Consider the following 24048-nt stretch of genomic DNA (forward strand, 5'->3'; position numbering starts at 1 on the left):
ATTATAAGGAAGCTTCAGGGATTGGGTGACCAGGCCCGTGTTCCCCCGGGCACGGCCTTCGTGCACCCACGCGTTTGGCACTGCGCACACAAACAAGACTCACGAGATAAACGACAAGCAAAGCTCTTTGTGGTGTCATAATGATGCCTACTAATGGGAGGAAAAGTAAAAGTGTCACGTCAGCGACACGTAAGACAAAAAGTGCCACCCTCCAGAGTCCGGATTTCAAGTTGTTGTGTTCTTCCCCATGTCCGAAAAAAACAAAAGCAGTCATTTTTCATTTACTTGTCTGTTTTTACGTTAAAACGGGGAAATAATATTCTTTTTTTTCTTTTCTTTTTTTATCTCCGGGCAGGCACCTACAGTTTTCTATTAAAATGCTACAGCTATAAGATCTAGCATTGAACACACAAAGCAACTGCAATGAAAAGAATAAAGTTGCCTTAATATAATAATAATAATTAATAATAATGACAAGAAAAATGCAATAATAATAATAATAATACAGAATAAATCTCTTTTTATAATTAGATTTTATAATTTAAAAGTTATATTTTTTCTTTCTTTGAAATAATAGATTTTTTTTTCTCATATGTATCTAGTTTTGTGATCAAGATGTTGACTATACTTCAGCGTTATCCAAATCAATAAAAACTAGCTGTGCCGTTGCATATTACAGTCAATGATATGTGAACATGCACCGTGAACCACCCGTCACTCTCGGTCCTTCTGCCCGTGTCTGTCATCATAGGCGGCCGATGACCATCACGTCCACCACCTCGCCCTTGTGCAGCTCCACGTATTGCTCGGTTTTGGGAGGTAGCATCAGGAGTCCGTTAGCGCTGCGCATGCTCATGAGTCGGCTGCTAACCTGGTTCCCTGGACAGAGACAGAGAGAGGAAGACAAGTTTGAAAGTTCGGCCCCTATTTTAACGATCTAAGCTCGTGGTCTAAAGCAGGGGTTCCCAAACTTTTCCATGACGAGGCCCCCCAAATACCACGAGGTTCTGGCCAAGGCCCCCCTTTTGCAGGATGTGTTATTGAACCCATCGACAATACTACGGCAAATGTAGAAATAAATAAATAAAACATCTGTTAACATCACATTATGTGATGGTGTTTGATACCAGCCAATCAGGGGTGCGTTTCCCGTACAACTATATAGCTCGCTGCTTAACTACCATAGTACGATGCATCGTTGGAGAAATCAACTAGCTAGGCACGACTGTTTCCCGAAACCGTATTTCGCAAAGTATCGTTCAACCACGTTGGTTTATGAAGTCTCGCACGTGGTGGACTAATAACTTTTTTTAATTAATCTGTTTGAGATCGAATTAACGCTAGATTCCGTCATATAAGTTACAGACATGTCATCTGAAGACCATTTCAAATTTTTCTCAGTTACTTTGCTTTATTACCAGACTCAATATTTGTCTCGTTCTTACATATTTGAGCACGTTCGCACATGCGCAGTCTTCAAAAACGGTGCTTTAAATCTCTTGACAAACTAGAAGACGTAAATTATATTTGTATGTATTCTAAATAAAAAATACGGGTTGTACTAAATGTCAGCTTGCTTATTTTGCTAAAGATAAGGATTTATTCAGTATATATCTCATGTAAACTAGAAACTATGCTTCTAACCACAGCTCGAGAGCTGTCGTTCCAACCACACAAGTTTGCGATGCTGTTTGCGAACGTTCGTTGGAACGATGGTTTCGGGAAACACCAAATCGTTGAACTATGCTGATAACGACGGAACTTGCGAAACACACCCCAGAACGATTATAGAGATGCACCGATTACAATTTTCTAGGCCGATTCCGATTTTTCATTTAGTTTGAGATGCCGATACCGATCTTATTTTTTCTAACCGCTTTACAGCACACACAAATATTTTTTATTTATTTATTTTTTTATATAAAACACCATATACTTTTACCCAAACTGAATAATAAAAACAAGTTTAAATGGGTAAATTTCATATATCTATATTTTTGAGTCTTCATTTTATTTTCTGACATAGCTACTCCAGTTCTTGTTAAAACACACTAGACATGCAAATAATGTGCATTTTAGGCACTTTTTGTGTGAAATCATATTTATTTTGTCCATCAAAAGTGTGCTTTCACTTTAATTGAGCGTGAGCAGCGTAACGAAACCCGTGCTTCACTGCCGCTCACGCGACGCTCCTGCTCACGGTGTGAATCCACTCATTGATTAACATGCATGCCACAGTACGCACTGCTCACGCGTTGCTCGCGCTTGCGATGTGAAACGGCCGTAATTCATGAGGTTTCCTACATGTGCGTTCCGTGTGCGATTTTATTCACGCTGAAAGGCAGTCTGGATACCATGGACCAGATTTTCGCCTCATCTAGGGAACCAATCACAGAACGGGAGGGAGCAGCAAGACGATGACGACATCTATACGACACAACTAAGCAGTTTGTTTATATCCATATATACCTTCGACCCTCATGTTTATCTTGCACAAACGGCAATAGTCGCTGAACGTCATTGTTTACACAAAAATATCTTACCCATCGTCTTCTTCCTTGTCTAATTTCTGTCGCTCTACATACGTCATCTGGTATAATGGAAACGATTGGCTATGAGCGTACAGGCGCATTTGATAGACATTCTTAGCACCCAATAAACGGCGCCGGGCATTCGTAAACCACGCCTCAAATACGAGAAAATGCACATGTGGTTCCCAGACCCAAGTCTCAACGAGAATTGGGTCTGACGTTAGCCAGGCTAGGGCACAAGTAAACTTACTCCGAATCCACTTTTGCTAGTTTAACGACGGGAAACATGATTGATGCACCCGGCGTATAGTCTAAAAGTGTCGTCCCTATTCTCTTAATGAGTAATGGGAGTGTTTTGGGCGTAACGTGCAATAAACCAATCAGTCTCATCTCCCAGTTGCGCTCACGCCGCGGTCGATTCAATATTTACATGGCGGAATTTGAAGGTGGAAAAACTGAACGCTTCTCTAGCGAGGAAACGGATCTGCTCGTGCACGAGATTAAAGCTCTGTGTGTGTGTGTGTGTGTGTGTGCTTGAGGTTAAAGCGCAAGCAGACCATCTACGGGACTAGATTCCACCATATCTTTATGTACACAATATTAATCTTTTACATTGTAATCCCTTTATTGTTAATATTTGGCATGTTTGTGTGCTGCTGCGTGTCCCTGTGTGTGTAATAAGCAGAGTGTGTGTGTAATAAGCATGTTGTGGACCCGCCTAAAGGCTCACATTACCAATGCGCCCTTTTAAATAACAAAAAAAAAATTGCGGCATTGACTTTAGACCAGTTTTCAGTTGGTCAATGGCTCAGTTTATTTCAGTTCCTCAAAATAGCAACGCACCAACAATGCTCCCGAACACACCTCGTTCTCAGACCAGCAGCCCATGGGCGCACAGATGGGCGCAAATGCATTTGCTTTTTAAACAATGTGGCGCACAATGTAAAAATGATAACGGTGTCGGGCTGAAACTAGCAAATAACACATGCTTTTTGATAGGGCCCTTTACGCACGTGATATCAGGAAGCAGCGTAATACACACATGACGACGCACAGTGATACGCAAATCGAGTTACTCTCCCACTTCTGATAGTTTTACTGAGATATCGTATCCCGTGCGAATTGGCCATTGATAGTACAGACGTCCTGTGGTAAAATTACATTACTCCATCTACCCCTGTAGAGTTAATACCGTCCGAATAGGGCTTAAAGAGATATTATATAACGCAGGTCAGTAAATGTGAGGTAATAGATGTGTTACCTGTGCTCTGTGCCCATGGCAGAGGTTCCTGATGGTGCCACGTCAAAATACAGCGGTGATACTCAGGACGTGGATCCAGCTTCACATCACATGACAACTGCAAACAATCAAGCAGATTTGAGTTTTTTTGTCAATAGATTAATGAAATTACTGTTTAAAAGTTAATGCACTGACACAAGTTTAGGGTCTATAACTTTTTTGAAAGAAGTAACAGTAAAGACATTTATAATATTATAAAAGATTTCTATGCTCTTTTGAACTTTCTATTGATCAAAGAAAGTAAAAAAAAAAAAAAATGTATCAGTTTCCACAGAAATATGAAAACTGTTTTCAACATTGATAATAATCATAAATGTTTCTTGAGCAGCAAATCATCATATTAGAATGATTTCTGAAGGATCATGTGACACTGAAGACTGAAGTAATAATGCCAATTCAAATGTTAATTCAGTAATATGACAGCAGCATAAATTAAGCCAGTAAATGCAAACCAATGATCATTTTTAAAAATAATAGCCTAGTTACCAGATATGTTTTTCAAGCTGCAATGCATGCTGGGAACTGGCACAACATTGTTTAAAGTTCAACGTGTTTGTTTAGATAACTCAATTTGGAAAGTTCGGGCAAGTTTTGGACAAATAGTTGAGAATCTAAATAAGATAATTATTATTTTTTTTTTTTACATTTGTTAGATTTGTGTGTTATTAGTACTTGTAAAGTCAAAGGTGGTCTTACCCGGGCTTTTATTATGGTGGGCCGCGGGTCTAAGATTCCCTGCATCTTCCTCAAGGCAGGAATGACGAAGAGGTTACATGTTACGACCGCTGACACAGGATTACCTGTGAAGCACGGGAGAAACGGTGCTCATTAAATTGAAGAAACATAATAGACCAAAAAATAGTGAAATCTGTGATAAATTACAGACTAGTATGTGTTTTTGAAAAATACACCAATAAACTCTCTCACCGTCCCTACCTGGCAGAGCAAAGATAAGTTTTCGAGACCCGTCCATATCAAGAGTGGCAAATGTTGTGGGGAGACTAACGGAAGACAAACCAGAGCTCAAAACCCGCGTGGACTGATTCTCACAGCCTGACACTCAATATCAGGGTGCTTTCACACTGGGTTTATCTCAAGCTGAGAGCAGTTCACCAGATTATACTGCATGAGATCGCTCTCAATGCTCCAAAGCTGAACTGAACTAAGACATGGTCTGAATACAGTTCGCTTTAAGTCTGTCGTGAAATAGGGTTCACCTATAAATATGCACTGTGAATACAAAGCACTCTATTTAACTTTATTTTCAGTTATTAAACAAACATACAACCATTGTTAGCTCATTACGTGTAACTATAATGGCACACGTATTTTTGGTATCGTAAACTACACATACAGGCTTTTCTGAGCATTATGCAAACATGCACGATCCATGTAAAGAAGTTCCGACATATTTACAAACTATATTATTGTTTATTTTTTATGATTATTTCTATTATTCTATTACTTTTCAAAAAAAAAAAAAAAAAAAAAAAAAAAATGGATTAAACGGACTGGCATCCAAGTCTACTTTTTGGAGTTTTTCCTAATCAATTTAGATCCAGTTAAAGAAAATAGTAATAAAAAATATTAATATTTATTTTTGGATTAATTTCAATTAATTATTATTCCTATTACTTTCTAAACAAATATAATAAAATACAAATATAATAAAATGGCATCCAAGTCTACTTGTTGGAGTTTTTCTAATCAATTTCGATACAGTTAAAGTAGATAGTAATAAAATATATTAATATTTATTTTGCATTAATTTCTATTAATTATTATTTATATTATTCCATTACTTTTCTAAACAAATAAAATAAAATAAAATTTAATTAACACAAATAAAATAAAATAAACGGACTGGCATCCAAGTCTACTTGGAGTTTTTCCTAATCAATTTCGATCCAGTTAAAGTAGATAGTAATAAAATATATCAATATTTATTTTTTGATAGTAATAAAATATATTAATATTTATTTTTTGATTAATTTCAATTAATTATTATTTCTATTCTTCTATTACTTTTCTAAACAAATAAAATGAAATAAAATAAAATAAACGGACTGGCATGCAAGTCTACTTGTTGGGAGTTTTTCTATTCAACTTCCATCCAGTCAAAGTGTTTGTTTCATTTAACAAGGATCTAAGTGTGAAAACACCCTGAATCTACATCACTTGTACAATCTCTACATCAGATGTCACCCGTTTCTTCAAAGACTCACCCTGGTTTCATGAAGACACGTCCAAAGTGTATCTGAGCATGAAGATCGATATCAAGTACCTGTTTCAGGTAATCCTGTGAAAACATCCATTTAAAATGATCTTAATGATGCCGTGAACTTGGACCAATTGCAAAAAACTGTGCTGTGTGACAAATAAAGTTTTCTGATTGTAGAAACACAGTATTCACTCATCTAATGTGAGTGTACATCATTTTAAACAGATCTGTAATTATGTAAAGTACAAGGCACCTCATTTCTTTAGGTGTAAAACTCTTTGATGTGAAAATCTCAGTGAGATACATCTCATCTGAAGGGGTCAGCGGGTCTTACTAGCATCCAGCCACTAGATGTCAGTATAAAGCAGTGATTACTAAATCAAACTCAAAGTCTGCACATCATCGGACGACGTGTTATGCTTTTCCATGCATCCTCCTAAAATTGCAGTTTTTCCTTTAACAAGGACATTCCTGCATTTGGAACATCATCAAACCAAATATTACAAAAACACCATTTAGCTGTTGATTTTGTCTTTATAAAGCAACCAACAAAATAGATAGCATATGAACGTCTTGTACCTTCTCCCCCATAGACACGCCCCCTGAGGTGATGATGACGTCGGCACGACTGATTCCCTCATTCAGAGCATTCAACAGGTCATCAGGGCTGTGGGACACCAAGGTAACAGTTACCAGTACAAATGACATGTCAAAAAACAAAACAAAACAAAAAATATATATAGGATACGACGGGCACACCGTGGTAAAATGAGCATTGACTTTATTCTCTTTTAGACCACTAGATGGCACAAAAATTAAAGTCAGCACTTCTTTTAAAGGGCTTGAAACGCGCAGTATTGTTCAATGGGTTAGCATAATTTCCACTGATACAGGAAGACAGGGCGGGTCATATCGAGTAGCCAATAGCGTTTTGTTTATATCACAGCTCATCCAGAGCTGTTGAACTCATTAAAGCCGCAGTTTCCTCCTAAACTCTAATCGTTTCTCCTCATATCCTCCTCCATTTCACTTTAAAATACAGCAATCTGTGCAGAATTCAAACCTGTTCGATACGTTTTGTGGTCTGCGGGACTTGATCACATGATCCGCTCTGTGTATCGAGTCTCTGGACCGAAGCTGCGGCTGTTCTTGTAACACTAACGTGAAACCAGACTTCATGGAAAGCATATTTACACTGTCTGAATCGTTCCCTAACCCCTATATAGTGCACTATGCGCCGGCATCATGTAGAAAACAGTACATGTGTGAACAAGTGACCGATTTCAGCTGCAGCTTCCTATTTATAATGTAAAGGGCGGAGCTTCAGATTCTATAGAGCATTTGATTGGATGAAAAGCTGAAGTGCGGAGTGATGTCATCAAAATCATTTATCTATTTTTGTGGAAGTGAGAGACTAAGATTTGAATGCTTATATCTTCTAAATGCGGATTTTGTCATTGTTTTGGAGCACACTAGCTTATAGATAAAAAACTAAACCTTTGATTTCATGGGGACTTTAAAGTTAATGTGGAAGATGTTTTAATTTTTCTCATTGGACGGTGATAAAAATCAAGTATTTGATTTAATTATTATATTTGCCCATTATTATATTCATAAAGTCAAATGGTTGAGGAAAAACTATTTAAAACTGACATCAAAATGTATTTGGAAAATTATTTTTCTATACACCCCTGACACGTCTGGTTATATGTACTCTTGTTTGTACTCTCCTTAGTTCTCAAACTAACAAAAACATCCCATGCAAAAATTTAAATGTTTTATTAAATCAAGAATTGATTGACTGATGTAGTTCAAACCTGGCGCACGATTATTGATATGTCTGTATGGTAGGGTGAAAGATGCTCACTTGTCTCCCACGATGCCCAGGTTGATGGTGGGGTATCCGTGCTCCTGAATGGTGGCCAGCAGCGTGGAGCGATTAGAGTCTCGGATCTTCCCGGGGTGTAAATCGTCCTCTGGGTTCAGCAGCTGAAAAGACAGTTTACTGCTTGGTAAGTAAGCAACAAAGGCCCGTACACACCAAGCATGATAACTATAACGTTTATGTATTCCAAAGAAAACATTTACAAATCTTTTGTTCCGAATCAGTGGTTCGGAGCTTCTATCAAACTCACAAAGTCAGCAAACGAGGCTTTATTACGTCATACTGTTTTGATCCTTGGTTTTGAAACATTTTAAAATTCAGAGGGTTAGCCGTTAGGTTTATTTTTAATTAATTGAATGCATTTTAATACCTATGACTATATATTATCAAAAGGACAATGATGCTTAATTTCCCATTTGTGACCCTGGACCACAAAACCAGTCACAAGCGGTCAATTTTTTTGAAATTTAGATTTGTGCATCATATGAAAGCTGAATAAATAATCTTTCCATTGATGTGTGGTTTGTTAGGATAGGACAATATTTGGCCGAGACACAACTATTGAAAATCTGGAATCTGAGGATGCAAACAAATCTAAACATTGAGAAAATCTCCTTTAAAGTTGTGCATTTATGTTCACGATTGTGTTGCATTCACTCACAAAAATATTTTTTATATATATTTACGGTAGGAAATTTATAAAATATCTTCACAGAACATGATCTTTCCTTAATATCCTCATGATTTTTGGCATAAAAGAAAAATCGATCATTTTGACTCATACAATGTATTGTTGGCTATTGCCACAGATACACCCGTGCGACATGTGACTGGTTTTGTGGTCAAGGGTCACATTTGATATCATTGCTGACTAGAAAAAACAATGGAGATGTAAAGAGCAGTGTGTGTGTGTGTCCCGTCACCTCGTTCCCAGTGGACATCACAGCCACGACGGGAAACTTCTGCACTTCCACCTCCGTGACGCCCACCGTGGCCAGAAGCCCGATCTCAGACGGGCCCATGTGAGTGCCTTTGGACAACACGCATTCGCCACGCTTGATGTCATGACCGATGGGCCTGCAGAGGACGACACACTCTGTCAGACACACGTGAGACACACACAGTCACGCTGAGAAACGGTGCTCACCTGATGTCTTGACCTGGACGAGCTTGAACCAGAATCCGCACCTCCAGCTCTTCTGTGCCCTGAGGGATGAGTTTAAACAGGAGCAGAGTTATTTTACTATATCTGAGATACTATTATACTTTTTAATCATATTTGGAATTCGATTTTATTTGAATATTTTCCATTTTAATTTTAATTTCAGTTAAAGTTTTAGTAATTTTTTTTCTTCATATTTTAATATATTTCTTTAAATATATATATATATATATATATATATATATATATATATGTTTTTTTTAATATGTCTATATAGTTATAGTTTATACATTTTTGTGAAATTTTGCCTTGGGAGCTAGCTGAAATAAAATAAGTTTAAGTTTTTGTATATTTTATTTTATTTCAGATAACATTTATTTTATTTCAAGAAACAAAATGGTTTTATAGTTTTTTGTTATAATAATAACCCTGGAAGAGACAAAAAAAACCCCTCTTAAATCCGTAAGAAATAAATGACAGATTACTTTTGACAGACTTTTCGAATAATTTTGGTAGATTTTGAGTAAAACTCTAACTGTATTTAATTTCAGCAAACTGTGTGTACATTACATATACAAGTAGTACGGTTTCCACAAAAATACGAAGCAGCACAACTGTTTTCAACATTGATAATAATCAGAAATGTTGCATATCAGAATGATTTCTGAAGGATCATGTGACTGAAGACTGGAGTAATGATGCTGAAAATTCAGATTTGATCACAGGAATAAATTACATTTCACAATATATTCACATAGAAAACAGTTATTTAAAATTGTAATAATATTTCATTATTTTTTACTGTATTTTTGATCAAATTAATGCAGCCTTGGTGAGCAGAAGAGACTTTCAAACATTAAAAAATCTAACCGACCCCAAACTTTGAAAGGCAGTGTAATATATAAATAAATTAAAATGCTTAAATTATGTATTATCATGTTTTATAAAAGAATCAGCCGGCTGTAACTCACGTCTTCAGACTCTCTCAGGAGTTCAGTGTCTTCTACTTGAACCACAGCATCCGCTCCGCAGGGAATAGGAGCGCCTGTCGTCACCCGCATCACCTGACCCGGCATCACGGTGTGTGTGGGCTGGACACACACGTTACAGCAGTTCATATGGATCATTTTCCTCACATTTGAAGGTGGATTTCTCCAACATTCGATACGTTTTCTCACCTGCTCTCCGGCCTGAGACTCGCCGATAATAAATCTGTCACCAGGACCATCAGCCGCTGTCGGCACACAGAGACATATATATAACACCGCACACTCTCAGAAGAAAAAGTTCTGTATAAAACCTTATGCCTGGTTCAGATTACACGATTTTAGCATCATTTTGACACGATCCGTTTGACGTAGGGTGTCGTGGGGATTCGTAAACGACAAGGGGTGTCGGGACGCAAGATTCGATCGTTTAATCTCGTATAGTGTGTGTCTTAGTGAGCAACAACCAACCCGCGTCTGCGATGCTTCGCGACAAAAAGACTAGCATGTTTAATTTTTTTCCGGTCCTCCACGACGGGTCCCGTCCAGAGTAAGTGAGTGAGTGAGTGAGTGTGTGTGTGTGTGTGAGTGAGTGAGTGAGTGAGTGAGTGAGTGAGTGAGTGAGTGAGTGAGTGAGTGAGTGAGTGAGCGAGAGTGTGTGTGAGAGTGAGTGAGTTTGTTTGTGTGCGTGAGTGAGTGTGTTTGTGTGTGAGTGAGTGAGTGTGCGTGAGTGAGTGAGTGTGTTTGTGTGTGTGAGTGAGTGAGTGTGTGTGAGTGAGCGAGAGTGAGTGTACGTGAGAGTGTGAGTGAGTGCGTTTGTGTGTGTGAGTGAGCGAGAGTGTGTGAGTGAGTTTGTTTGTGTGCGTGAGTTAGTGTGTTTGTGTGTGTGAGTGAGTGAGAGTGAGTGTGTGTACCTGAGAGTGTGAGAGTGTGAGTGAGTGAGTGCAGTTGTGAGTGAGTGAGCGAGAGTGTGTGTGTGTGAGAGTGTGAGTGCGTTTGTGTGAGTGAGTGAGAGTGTGTGTGTGAGAGAGTGAGTTTGTTTGTTTGTGTGCGTGAGTGTGTTTGTGTGTGTGACTGAGTGAGTGAGTGAGTGAGTGAGTGAGTGAGTGAGTGAGTGCGTGTGTAGGCTATGTGTGCGTGTGAGACGGCTCGCGGTGACTGGTCGGAAAGCAACGTGTAGTCTGACATGTTTCTTGTCCACGACAAGACACGACAAGATCTTATGAGTCAAAATCGCGTAACAGACAAAAAAAATGAGTAATCTGAATCAGGCATTAAAGCAATAATTCACTTCAAAAGGAAAATTCTGTCATAATTTACTCTCCCTCAAGTAGTTTCAAACCTGTATGAGTTTCTTTCTTCTGTTGAACACAAAAGAAGATATTTTGAAGAATGTCAGTAGCCAGACAGTGGATGGACCCCATTGATTTCCATAGTATTTTTTTTCCTACTATGGAAGTCAACGGGGTCCATCAAAGCACAGAGACGCAAAAGAGAACTCATTTCGGAAATTGAACACCAAATTCTGTTCTCTTCCGCCTCTATCTGTGCTTGGAAGGACACATACATGCAAAATAATGTTAAAATACCCTTCTCATCGAGTATCCTCAAAAACCCAGTGGTTTTTGGCTTACGTGAACGTAAACAATTGAGAAAGAATCGTTATATTGGATCCGTGCATTAGCTCTTAAAGTGACAGTAGCCTAAGATACCTGCCGCTGTCTGTGCCATTAATGTTAATCAAACAACAAAATACAAAGAGAAAATCCCTTTTGTAGTTTTAACAAAGATTAATTATATTTAATGTATACAGTGAAGTCAATGCAATGTTATTTTACATTTGATTATTGAAATTCTGTACCTGAATACTTACCTGAAAAACATAAAGCACTGTTTATTTAATTTGTATCTCATTTTATTAATCTAATGCTTGTAATTTGTTTATTATTTTCTATGCAGTTTTACTCTCCAACTTCAAGTCATCTGTTGAAACAGTTTTCATATCGCAATATATAATCACAGAAAAGCAAAATATAGCAATGTCAGTTTTTCCCAGTATCGTGCAGCCCTAATAAACATGCACAGTAAGACCAGGAATGGGTATAAATAAACTAAATGGGGTCAGTATTGATTTGACAGCAACTGAATATCAACTTATGATCTTCCTAATGCTGTAAAGAGCCAGAAAGCTGCCATAACATGGCCTATCAAACAAATGTGTTTATAGACCGTCACTAACTTCTCTCATGAGCTCATAAATATGCAATTAATGCAAAAAAGTAGTAGTTATGATATTTTTAAAGGGGTGGTATAGTGCCCTTTTCACAAGATGTAAAATAAGTCTCTGATGTCCCCAGAGTGTGTGTGTGAAGTTTTAGCTCAAAATACCCCACAGATATGTTTATTTATCATGTTAAAATAGCCACTTTTTGAGGGTGAGCAAAAACACACCGTTTTGTGTCTGTCCCTTTAAATGCAAATGAGCTGCTGCTCCCGGCACAGGGGGCGGAGCTTCAAGTACTTGTGTCCTTTTACCTCACACACACATGCACTGAACATTTCAAAAACTTTCAGCCTTTTATGTTCAAACCGGAGTCAGACAATGATGGAGAGACTCAAGAAGAAGTGACAACATGTAGAAGAACAGGACATTTCTGAATGGTTAGTTGATGAATTTATGAAGCTTATGTGTAGTTATCTTCTAGTCATTGATTAGCATATTCTGTCATGATAATCTATAAATTGCGTTCAGGGGCGGGGTTTATGTAAATTTTAGGGTTGGTGATGTCACTAACCCGGGAGGAATGTCATGTAGTCCTGACCAGCCGTTTGTTGTAGTTCTTAAAAAACAATTTCTTTAAAAGCAAATATCTCCGTTTGCTTTGAGCGTTGTAACTTTGCAGATGTTGTTTATGCTCAAACAGCAACATTACACACTAACTACAGTTAGAAAAGTGAAATCATAATCAACCACCCCTTTAAGATGGAAAATCCCATCCAACACAAAGTCCATGAGAAATGAATGAAGCATTTGACATTCTTCCCCCGAGAGACGTCTCAAGCGTCGCTCTAGCAGACGTGAGTAATGCTTTCGATACGCAGTCCTGACGCGAGCACTAGAGCGCGAGTTAACCAGGACCGTCAGACCGCTGGTTAAACTTTCACTCATCCAGTCATGTGGGTTCTCACCTCTTACAGCGTAGCCATCTTTAACAGAGGCTGGGAACGGAGGCAGGTTGTCTTTGGCATAAACGTCCTGAGCCAGAACTCGACCCATGCCGTCTACAAGAACAACACAGAGCAAGATTAAGTGTGTTTATCTGCAAAAAATATGCATGCATAACAGGCCTTTTAAAAATACATAAGGGACAACCGCATTTTTAACCCCCTAAGATAAACAAATAAAACACATAAAAAAAAATTAATTGTGGTTTTTAGATGCTGGCTTCTCTTGATTTCCGTTTTGTCCCATTATATTCATTTGTTCACACATAAAGACAAAATATGCACCAGACTTTATGCCGTCAAAAGTCTGTCTTGTGTTACTAATCGACCAGATGGAAACATGAAACTAGAGAGATTAGCAAAATCATTTATCCTGCATGTGAAAACTGTCAACTAAACATTTTAGTGTGTTTCTAAACTAAGGTTTGGTTGCAGAATCAAATACACAATTAACCAATCAGTTTTTCCAGAGAGCCATAGTTGTTTCAACAAAATACCATCAAATGTAAAGTGTCACGCGGGGAATTGTGGGAATATCAGTTTATGTTGTTTTTTTATTATCTAAATTTGAAGATGACTGTTTATTTTTACTTCCAAAGTTTGTGTTTAACAGCATTTTACTGTAAAATTACTTAAAGTAGATCTATTATAGTTTTTCCAACATACATAGTAAGGGAACTTGGTGTTTTATTAACAGGTTTTTATTTGTAGCATTTTTACAGGTAAAGTTTCAAGTGTTTTTTATTCATTTTACTTTTTAAGTGTAGCGACTAATCTCTCTCGAAACGCTCTGTGAAGGGAACTGAGACCATCTCAGGACACGGTATAATATAATATAATATAATACACACACACACACACACACACACACACACACACACACACACACACACACACACACACACACACACACACACACACACACACACACACACACACAAGCTTTCATTTCTATCCTTGTGGGGACATTCCATAGGCGTAATGGTTTTTATACTGTACAAACTGTATATTCTATCCCCTTACACTGCCCCTATCCCTAAACCCAACCATCACAGGAGACATTCTGCATTTTTACATTTTCAAAAATATATAATTTAGTATGTTTATTAACCCATTCCCCTCATGGGGACCGCTGGCTGGTCCCCACAATGGAGGTGATCTCAGGTTTTACTATCCTTGTGGGGACATTCGGTTCCCACAATGCATAATAAACCAAGCCCACACACACACACACACACACACACACACACACACACACACACACACACACACACACACAGATTACAGATTACAGATTACAATCAGATTACAGAAGGATCAATATCACAACAGATTAACACACACAGATATGATATACGGCACATACTGTAACTGTACGTTCACACCGCCGCCGGCGAGAGCGGAAAAATTCGTTCTCGCCGCCCTGTCATCGACGCCGTGAGATTCGGGGACTCTCTGGCGCTCTGACGTAGATTTTAGAATGCGTGATTTTAAAAAAAACTTTATTTAAAGGAGCCGCAAAGCAAATAAGAACTGAACATAAATCAGTATCCTATTTTATGCAGACTGGCCACACGTAGGGTATAAGTTAACCTATTCAAATCTTTTAAATGTGAAAGTAACAAAACACCAACAATTTCAGACACCTTTTTCCATTCGTCATTCTTTTTATTAATGTCCCTGTATGTAAACAGGGACACGTCGTACAATAACGGGAAACCCGCAACAGAAATAATTAACTTTTCCTCCATTTTGCTTAGGAACTAATGTGGTCGGAACCAAAGTTTACAGGATTGTGTTCTCTGGTCTCCTCTCAGGCGGAGGACTTCTACATTCCGATTGGTTGCCGCCGAACCGCGTCATAGCTTATTACCATAAAGTTGACAAATTTCAACTCTTCTCGCCGCTCTCGCCGTCCAAGACGCGCCGCCCTCGCCGGAGGTCGCCGCCGGCTCTCATTGAAAATGAATGGCTTCCGGCCAATTTGACGCTCTCGCCGCCGGCGGTGTGAACGTACAGTAAGATTCACTTTCAACAGCCATAAAACATGTTTAATAAAAATCACGAAAAAAGTGATCAGAGAAAAAAAGATTAGACTCACAAAAGATACTTTGGTGCACCTTGGTAAAGTGACTGCATCAGATAATATAATACCATGGAGGTGCTTTTTTTTTGTTAGGAGAAATACATACGGTAAATCCATCTGAACAACCCTGGTGTGTGTGTGTGTGTACCTCTGTAGTTAATGATCTCAGTGCCCAGAACTGCGGTCATCTCCAGCACAGTGATGAAGGCTTTATCCATCGAGGTGAGAGGAAATGGAGACATACGGTGTCTCCGAGCCACTTTGGTGATGTCCACCGCACTATGACCTACAAATACACACGCAATCCTAAACGCGTCATACTGTACACACACACAAATAATGCTCATCTGATGGGGTTTCTAGTGTCTGATGCTGATATCTAGATAAAGAGGCTGTACTGATGCATAAATGATAATAAATAACACAAAGAAAACACGGAAAATTAATGTATGTTTCTTTTACATACTATTTACAGTCTATTTAATATATCTTTTTAATCTAATCTATTTTATCTATCTAAATGTAAATAGCCTGTCCATTTTAATAAATATAATTATAAACACTGAATTATTATTATTAGGGCTGTCAAAAGATTAATCGCGATTAATCGCATCCAAAATAAAAGTTTGTGTTTACATAATATATGTGTGTGTACTGTGTATAATTATTTATATATATAAAAATACACACAATCATGTATATATTTAAGAAAAATTGGTTATATTTATATATAAAATATTTATATATAATATAAATTATATAAATGTATATACAGTATATAAATGCAAATATTTCTTAAATATATACATGAATGTGTGTGTGTATTTATACATAATAATTATACACAGTAGGCTACACACACATATATTATGCAAACACAAACTTTTATTTTGGATGCGATTAATCGCAATTAATCTTTTGACAGCCCTAGATATTATTATTGTATACTGTTTTATAATGTACACTAAAAATAATTGAAGGTGTAGAAACAATTTTCACACAGAAATTGCTATTAAATGTATAAAAAATTGTAAGAGGCACATTGAATTAAACATGAAATTTTGAAGTAGAAAGACTTGTAAAATGTACTACAAAAATCTGTTTTATTTACAGCTCGTACTTGTACTAGAACATTGTACTAAAATACGCTGAGGTTAATTAATTTAAGATTAATTAAAGACTAACTGCTAAAGTCTAAACATCTAACTATTATTTACACTTAGTGGAAACCAAATAGTTTTGTTGTTGTTGCTATTTGCACTTAGTATAAATAGCCTCACCTCCAATAATAATAATAAATAAATAAATCTGTTAAAATTTTTTTTAGATGATCTCTTGTTTTCTGTTTAGTCCCAGTATTATCATTTGTTTACGCATAAAGAAAAAAGATTTATGCTGCACTCAAAAAATGAACAAGGAAGGTTGTGCACTTTACATAATACATTTATAATTAGTTTACTTGTAATAATTGTGTTTGTTGATTTGAAATGTTTTTTTTCTATTAAGGTCCAAGTAACTATGTCTCAACTTAACAATACAAAGTCCTAACGCATTGTCTAAACACAACCCATTTATGTAAAGTAAAATATTCTTACATCCAGAGGGTGGCGCTATAGTGCGACACCATTTTGCCCTAACTTAATTTGATTGTGTTCAATCTGCTTAAATATATGTAAAATTTAAGTTTACTTAATCCGTTTGTGTTGGATTACATGAATGATTTGTGTTGCATTAACTGAAACTGGGCGGTGCTTGTTAGTTCCCAGCATGCTTTGCATATGGTTGAATTAAGAGAAAATAAATGTTAAAATTAAGTGTTATTTTATGTTTTTTTTGAGAAAATGAGAAGACCGATTTGGTTAATAACGACTGCTTTGGTTGAAGGAGCATGTAAATCTTAGCATTTAAGATGCTAATGTGCTTCTGCTAGCAAATAGCTAGCTATAGTCTATCAATTTAACCATGTGTCACTAAAAAAATTAAATATTAATGGCTGAATGAAAATAAAAAACACTTGAATCATGTCAGGAAACCTTAAAAAATTCACTTTGAGATTACTTAAATTGGGTCGCTTAAAATTACTTAATTCCATGATGTTGAAGTTACATGAACTAATTATGTTTGTTTAACATAATCCAGTTATGTGTGACCTGTTGACATAAAAAAGTTAATTAAAGCCAACATATAATTTTTTTGAGTGTGTCAAAAGTCTGTCTTGTGATTCCAATCGAGCAAATTAACTGCTGATACAAAATATTGGCATATTTATCAGGCTAGATGACTAAAACACTGGAAAAAGTAATGGAAAAGCAGGCTTTTGCAGTGACACTGAGTATTTTAAAATCACACGCAGAAGAAACACATTTTTTTTTTTAGACATACTTGCTCGCAAGATATTTTCTTTGCTGCTGCATCGTGACTGCACCTGAAGAAAGAGAAGAAGGAAAGAAAGACAGGAAAGAAAGTTAATATTTAATTTATTTGTGTTTTCATGGAGCTTTTATGAGATGTTAGCTATACAACCTCCCAGAAAACAGTATAAGTAATGTCATGGTGCTGTCGAATCATTATGAAACTTGGAGACAAACATGAAGCTGAGAATTCTGGGATGTAATGAGGAGAAACAGACAGAGCAACATCACTGTTTAAAGGTTTGGGGTCGGTAAGATGTTTTTGAAAGAAGTCTCTTCTGCTCACTTCTGCATTTATTTGATAAAAAATGCAGTAAAAATTATGAAATATTATTACAATTTAAAATAACTGTTTTCTATGTGAATATATATTAAAGTGTAATTTATTCCTGTGATCAAAGCTGAATTTTCAGCATCATTACTCCAGTCATCAGTGTCACATGATCCTTCAGAAATAAGTATAATATGATGATTTGCTATGATGAATAACATTTATGATTATTATCAATGTTGAAAACATTATTTTTTTTTTGGTGGAAACTCAGGATTTCGAATAGAATTCAGAAGATTAATGATTTAATGAATAGAAATGTCAAACAGCATATATTTGTAACATTATAAAATCTTTACTGCTCATTTTGATCAATTTAATGCATCCTTGCTGAATAAAACAATTTCTTTAAAACTTTTCTTTAAAACTTACTGACCCCAAACCTATAAATGTTATGGTGAGATTCAGAAGAAATATTAGAGATCAGAGACGTAATGACATACAACTTCATCTGATTTCAAAAAAGACTGAATCTACATTATTCCCATTAAAAAAAAATCTGTAAATTCCATATTTCATGCACTTCATATACAGAACATTTTAGAGGTTCCCATCATGGGATCGTTTAATGGAATTCAAATTTGGTTAAATTTTTTAATTCTAATTCAATTTTAAACATTAAACATACTTTATCACAGGAGAAAAATGGAAATAACTCAAACTTGAAAGTATTATGCAATCATTTAAGACATTTTTGGCATAAAGGGTTCTTTATAATGGAGTCAAAAAAGGGAACACAACTGATGTGTCTTATTTCCTTTCTCCTTTCATTCACACTTTCTTCTCTTTTAAAAACATCATCCTCTCTGTAACCTCAACGTGTTGCGCGTCTCTTCCGGACTGAAGTGATAGTTCCTGGAGTTTGTGAGATGACTGTACTTGTGAAAAGCACCCTATAATCAGTGTCAGGAAAGATCTCATAGACTGTCTAGTGCTCTACAGCGAGAGGATGATAGAGTCGAGCGTTCCCGGAGAACTACGGCTGCCCGAGGAGAAGCAGACACGGCATCAAGAGAAGACCCGGAGGAGGAGAGAACGACAGTTACGAGAGCGTGAGAGCCGGGACGCCACACAGCTCATGAAACATGTGAGAGACACACACACACACACACACACACACAGAACAGCTGAAAGAGCAAAAACGCAGCGAGCAGCACAGGGATAATAAATCAAACAAGATGATGATCTCAGCAAAACTCACAGAACACTATAGCTTCTGAAGAAAAGTGAACAAACAAGCAGAAATGTCCAGGGACTCCAGTAATCTGACTCATTGTTTGTGGCTGTGCATTATGGAGGTTCAATAATAGGCACTTTTCAGGCTAAAATCAATAAAATAAAAACATTATGATACTAACATGGTGGTATTTCATGCTATATATATATAACTTTTATGGTAAATTTTTACTATAAGGTCTCAGTTGTTAATGTTAGTTAATACGATTCAACTGTTAGTTCGTGTTAACATACAACTTTTGATTTTAATAATATTATTAATAAATGCTGAAATTAATATTATACATGCTGTAGAATAATTGGCAGTTTTCAGGCTAAAATCACCATTTTATGGTACCTTTATTGGTAACTTTTATGGTAATTTTTTTTACGGTAACACTTTACGATAATTAGTTTAACATTAGTTAATGTATTTACTAACATGAACTAACAAGGAGCAATATTTTTGTTACAGTATTTATTCATCTTTGTTCATGTTAGTTAATAAAAATACAACTGTACATGTTACTTCACATTAATGTTAACAAAATACAACCTTTGATTTTAATAATGTATTAGCAAATGTTGAAATTAATATTAACTAAGATTAATAAATCCTGTAGAAGTATTGTTCACTCTTAGATGTAAGGTAGTTGATTGTTAAGTAATTAACTTTATTGTAAAGTGTTACCATTTTTAGTTGTTAATCTTTGTTAACTGTTCATTGTTAGTTCATGTTAACATACAACTTTTGTTTTTAAAGGATTAGTTCACTTTAAAATAAAAATGTCCTGATAATTTACTCACTCCCACGTCATCCAAGATGTCCATGTCTTTCTTTCTTCAGTTGAAAAGAAATGAAGGTTTTTGAGGAAAACATTCCAGGATTTTTCTCCATATAATGGACTTCAATGGTAACCAAATATCCCAATGTTCAAAGAATCTTCATTTGTTCGTCTCAATGCAGCTTCAAAGTCTCGACACGATCCCAGACGAGAAATAAGGGTCTTATCTAGCGAAATGATCGGTTGTTTTCTCCCCCAAATTTTTTTAAATATACTTTTTAACCACAAATGCCCGTCGTGCACCATCTCCGAGATGCGTCACGCATTGCGTCATCACGTTGGAAAGGTCACGCGTCACGTCATCTGTCTAAGTTAGTTGTCTGTGTACTCCGGTTCAAAAAGGTAGGGAAGGGCGAAAACTTCGCTAATGTTTTTATTTTTTATTATCGAATGATCAGTATTGTGATTCTTAGCAGAAAAAAAAGCTTTTGAAACGTGTTAAAAATTATATATTTTTTCTATCACATTAAATTTACGATCTTATTCTTAGAAATTTCATGACTTTAAATGTTTAATCTAGGAATTAATTGTGTCTGACACCTGTTTTGGTGAATGGAAGTGGTGTAAATACAGATATTCACAAAAAAGAAACATGACAAGTGTTTTAATTTTTGTTATAATTGTAATACTACGCATCTCAGAGATGGTACAAGATGGGCATTTGTGGTTAAAAAGTATATATTTTTATTTTAGAAAATGGACGATCGTTTCGCTAGATAAGACTCTTATTTCTCGACTGGGATCGTGTCGAGACTTTGAAGCTGCATTGAGACGAACATTTGAAACTTCTTTTGAACATTGGGATATTTGGTTGCCATTGAAGTCCATTATATGGAGAAAAATCCTGGAATGTTTTCCTCAAAAACCTTAATTTCTTTTCGACTGAAGAAAGAAAGACATGGACATCTTGGATGATATCGGGGTGAGTAAATTATCAGCAACATTATATGAAAGTGAACTAATCCTTTAATAAAATATTTGTACATGTTAAAATGTATATTTACTAAGATTAATACATGCTGTTAGTTCATGTTAACTAGTCAAACTCATTCTACCCATATGTTAAAAATATACAAAAAGAAAAATAGGATTAGGAAATGCTTAAAAGAAAGACACAAAGAAGTGGCGAGCAAAAAAAGAAGGCAGAGAGAGAGAGTTTGTTGATGGTTCTGGGATAGTTACTCGAGAACTGAAGGTCCTATGGCCTCGGCGATCGTCTTTAAGCACCTCCAACCTACACTGGAGCTTACGGAGATAAAGTCATCAGTCCATCAGTTACAAGCAACACAAGAAACAATCCCACTGAAAACTGACAGCGGCATCAGGCAACTCAAAGATACACACACACACACACACAGACAGAAGGCACAATTAAAGGGGTCGTATGAAGCTATTTTAAAAGTAGAATAGGTTAACATGCTTTAATATTCACATATTGTACGTTATTGCAGCTCCTCTAATCCCAGTCAGTGTTTCCCGAAAGCATCGTTAGTGTTCACAAGTCCTGTCGGTATTCGCAAACAGCATCGCAGAGTGTGTGTTTGGAACGACAGCGTCAACCTGTGGTTAGAAGAGTAGTTGCATGACATGTGGACTCAATAAATCCTTATCTTGAGCAAAATAAGCAAGCTGACATTCAGTACAACCTGTATCTTTTATTTATAATACATACAAATGTCATTTACGTCTTTTAGTTTGTCAAGAGATTTAAAGAGTAGTTTTTGAAGAGTGCGCATGTGTGAGCGAGCTCTAGTGCGTAAGAACGAGTCTATGATTGAATCTGGAAATAAAGCAAAATAACTGAGAAAAATGAGAAATAGTCCTCAGATGCCATGTCTGCAATTTATAGTAAAACATCTAGCATTAATTCGATCTCAAACAGATTCATTAAAATAAGTTATTACTCCACCACGTGCGTGACATCATTAACCAACATGGTTGAACGACCAATTTGCAACAATATGTTTTCTGGAAACAGTCGTGAGTATAGTTGATTTCGTCATCGATGTATCGTACTATGGTAGTTAAGCAGCGAGTCACACCGTTGTACGGGAAACACACTCCTGTCTGATTTCTATAAAGCCCCTCCTTCTGTAAAGCTCAGAGTGCTCTGATTGGCCAGCTGACACAGTGCGTTGTGATTGGCCGAACACCTCAAGCCTGTGTCTGAAATGTAACATCCTTTGGCTTCTAAAGCCATTGTAAACAAAGTTAATAATAATAATAATAATGTTGTAATTTTACCGTATCAGTTTGAGCCAGAGTCGGATACTAAAAAGCAGACGATTAAGCCGAACGATCAAAACCAACTTTAGATGGAATAAACCCCCATTTTACGAGACTAGGAGCTTTGTTACTTTGCAAATCTCATATGTGACCCTGGACCACAAACCCAGTCTGGAGTCGCACGGGTATATCTGTGGCAATAGCCAACTATACATTGTATGGGTCAAAATTATCCATTTTTCTTTTATGCCAAAAATCATGAGGATATTAAGTAAAGATCATGTTCCATGAAGATATTTAGTAAATTTCCTACATACAGACACATTACACACTAAAGGAAAATATTTAAAAGCATCATATGACCCCTTTATCCTTCAGGTGTCTGAAGAACTAAAAAGGATGCTAATGAACATTTCATACAAATTACATAAATCGCCAAGAATAATACACGTTAAACACACACAGACACTTAAGCTTTAGGGAACTATATAGCCAGTCACACAAAAACACTTCAAAGTCAACATCAAATGTCATGCAACACCCATTTTAATTATTGCAATGTATTTCTGAGTGAATAAAATAAGAAAAATTAAGATGCACTGAAAAACAAAACAATAAAAACAACAACTGTAAAATCACTGGGATATCAGTTCATTATCCCTCATAAAATATCTTAGATGTGGCTAATTAATACCTAATTTGTAAAGACATTTACAAGAAATATAGATATTTCCTTGTGATGTCACATCTAATAAATCATCTTTCAGCTAATGTTGTTTTTGTATTTTCGAATGATCAGATTGTGATTCTGAGCAGAAAAGAAGAGCTTTTGAAACAGGTGTTTAAATTAAAACCATATTTTTATTTTACCACATTAAATTTACCATCTAATTCTTGCTAATTTCATGACTTTAAATGTTTAATCTATGAATTAATTGTGTCTGACACCTGTTTTGGTGAATGGAAGTGGTGTGAATACAGATATTCACAAAAAATAAACATGACAAGTGTTTTCATTTTTGTTATAAACACTCTTAAAAATGAAGGTTCTTATTGGGATCGATTATTCTATGAAGAACCTTTAACATCCATGGATCTTTTCCATTCCACAAAAGGTTATTTATAGTGGAAAAAGGTACTTTAGATTATAATAATAAAAAAAAAGGTTATTTTAGGAACTGTTCTCCAAAAATAGTTCTTCAATGGCAAAAAAAAAAAACCTTTTAGAAGCTTTATTTTTAAGAGAGAGTATACGTAATAAAACTGGAGTGTGTGTGTGGGTTAGTTAGTATTAGTGATGGGTTTAGGTATCCTACTGATGTCAGTTAGAAGACCAAACCATATGATGGAGTTTGTACTGTCTTAATTAAGACAGTGACGGGGTTGAAGCAGGACAGGAGCTCTTGTCATTTTTACAATCTGCACTAACTGTGAAGCTGAACTCAACACACTCCTGAAGTGCATCATAGGAAACACACACACACACACACACACACACACACACACACACACACACACACACACACACACACACACACACACACACACACACACACACACACACACACACACACACACACACACACACACACACACACAGAGATCGTGATTCTCCCAGATTCTG

The 24048-nt window shown here is 36.4% G+C and overlaps 1 protein-coding gene across 4 annotated transcripts in view; it reads right to left on the reverse strand.

Moving 5' to 3' along the window:
- Positions 1-343: 343 nt before the first annotated feature.
- The window catches only part of gphnb (gephyrin b), a 104081-nt gene continuing 80376 nt past the window's right edge, over positions 344-24048 (reverse strand). The window contains exons 10-24 of one of the 4 annotated variants that reach the window (XM_079584716.1): positions 21381-21443; positions 17779-17821; positions 15545-15682; positions 13275-13367; positions 10278-10333; positions 10071-10190; positions 9085-9143; positions 8861-9014; positions 7920-8041; positions 6632-6719; positions 6057-6130; positions 4768-4832; positions 4528-4631; positions 3793-3889; positions 344-879 (exon numbers count right to left, since the gene is read on the reverse strand). In XM_079584716.1, the coding sequence (XP_079440842.1) occupies positions 746-879; positions 3793-3889; positions 4528-4631; positions 4768-4832; positions 6057-6130; positions 6632-6719; positions 7920-8041; positions 8861-9014; positions 9085-9143; positions 10071-10190; positions 10278-10333; positions 13275-13367; positions 15545-15682; positions 17779-17821; positions 21381-21443 (1410 nt within the window). In that variant the 3' untranslated portion in view covers positions 344-745. Of the gene's footprint in view, positions 880-3792; positions 3890-4527; positions 4632-4758; positions 4833-6056; positions 6131-6631; positions 6720-7919; positions 8042-8860; positions 9015-9084; positions 9144-10070; positions 10191-10277; positions 10334-13274; positions 13368-15544; positions 15683-17778; positions 17822-21380; positions 21444-24048 lie in introns of all 4 variants that reach the window. The other 3 variants (XM_079584715.1, XM_079584718.1, XM_079584717.1) reach the window with 3 other exon arrangements.

The sequence above is a fragment of the Phoxinus phoxinus genome, assembly GCF_949152265.1.
Source record: "Phoxinus phoxinus genome assembly, chromosome: 16".
Classification (NCBI taxonomy): domain Eukaryota; kingdom Metazoa; phylum Chordata; class Actinopteri; order Cypriniformes; family Leuciscidae; genus Phoxinus; species Phoxinus phoxinus.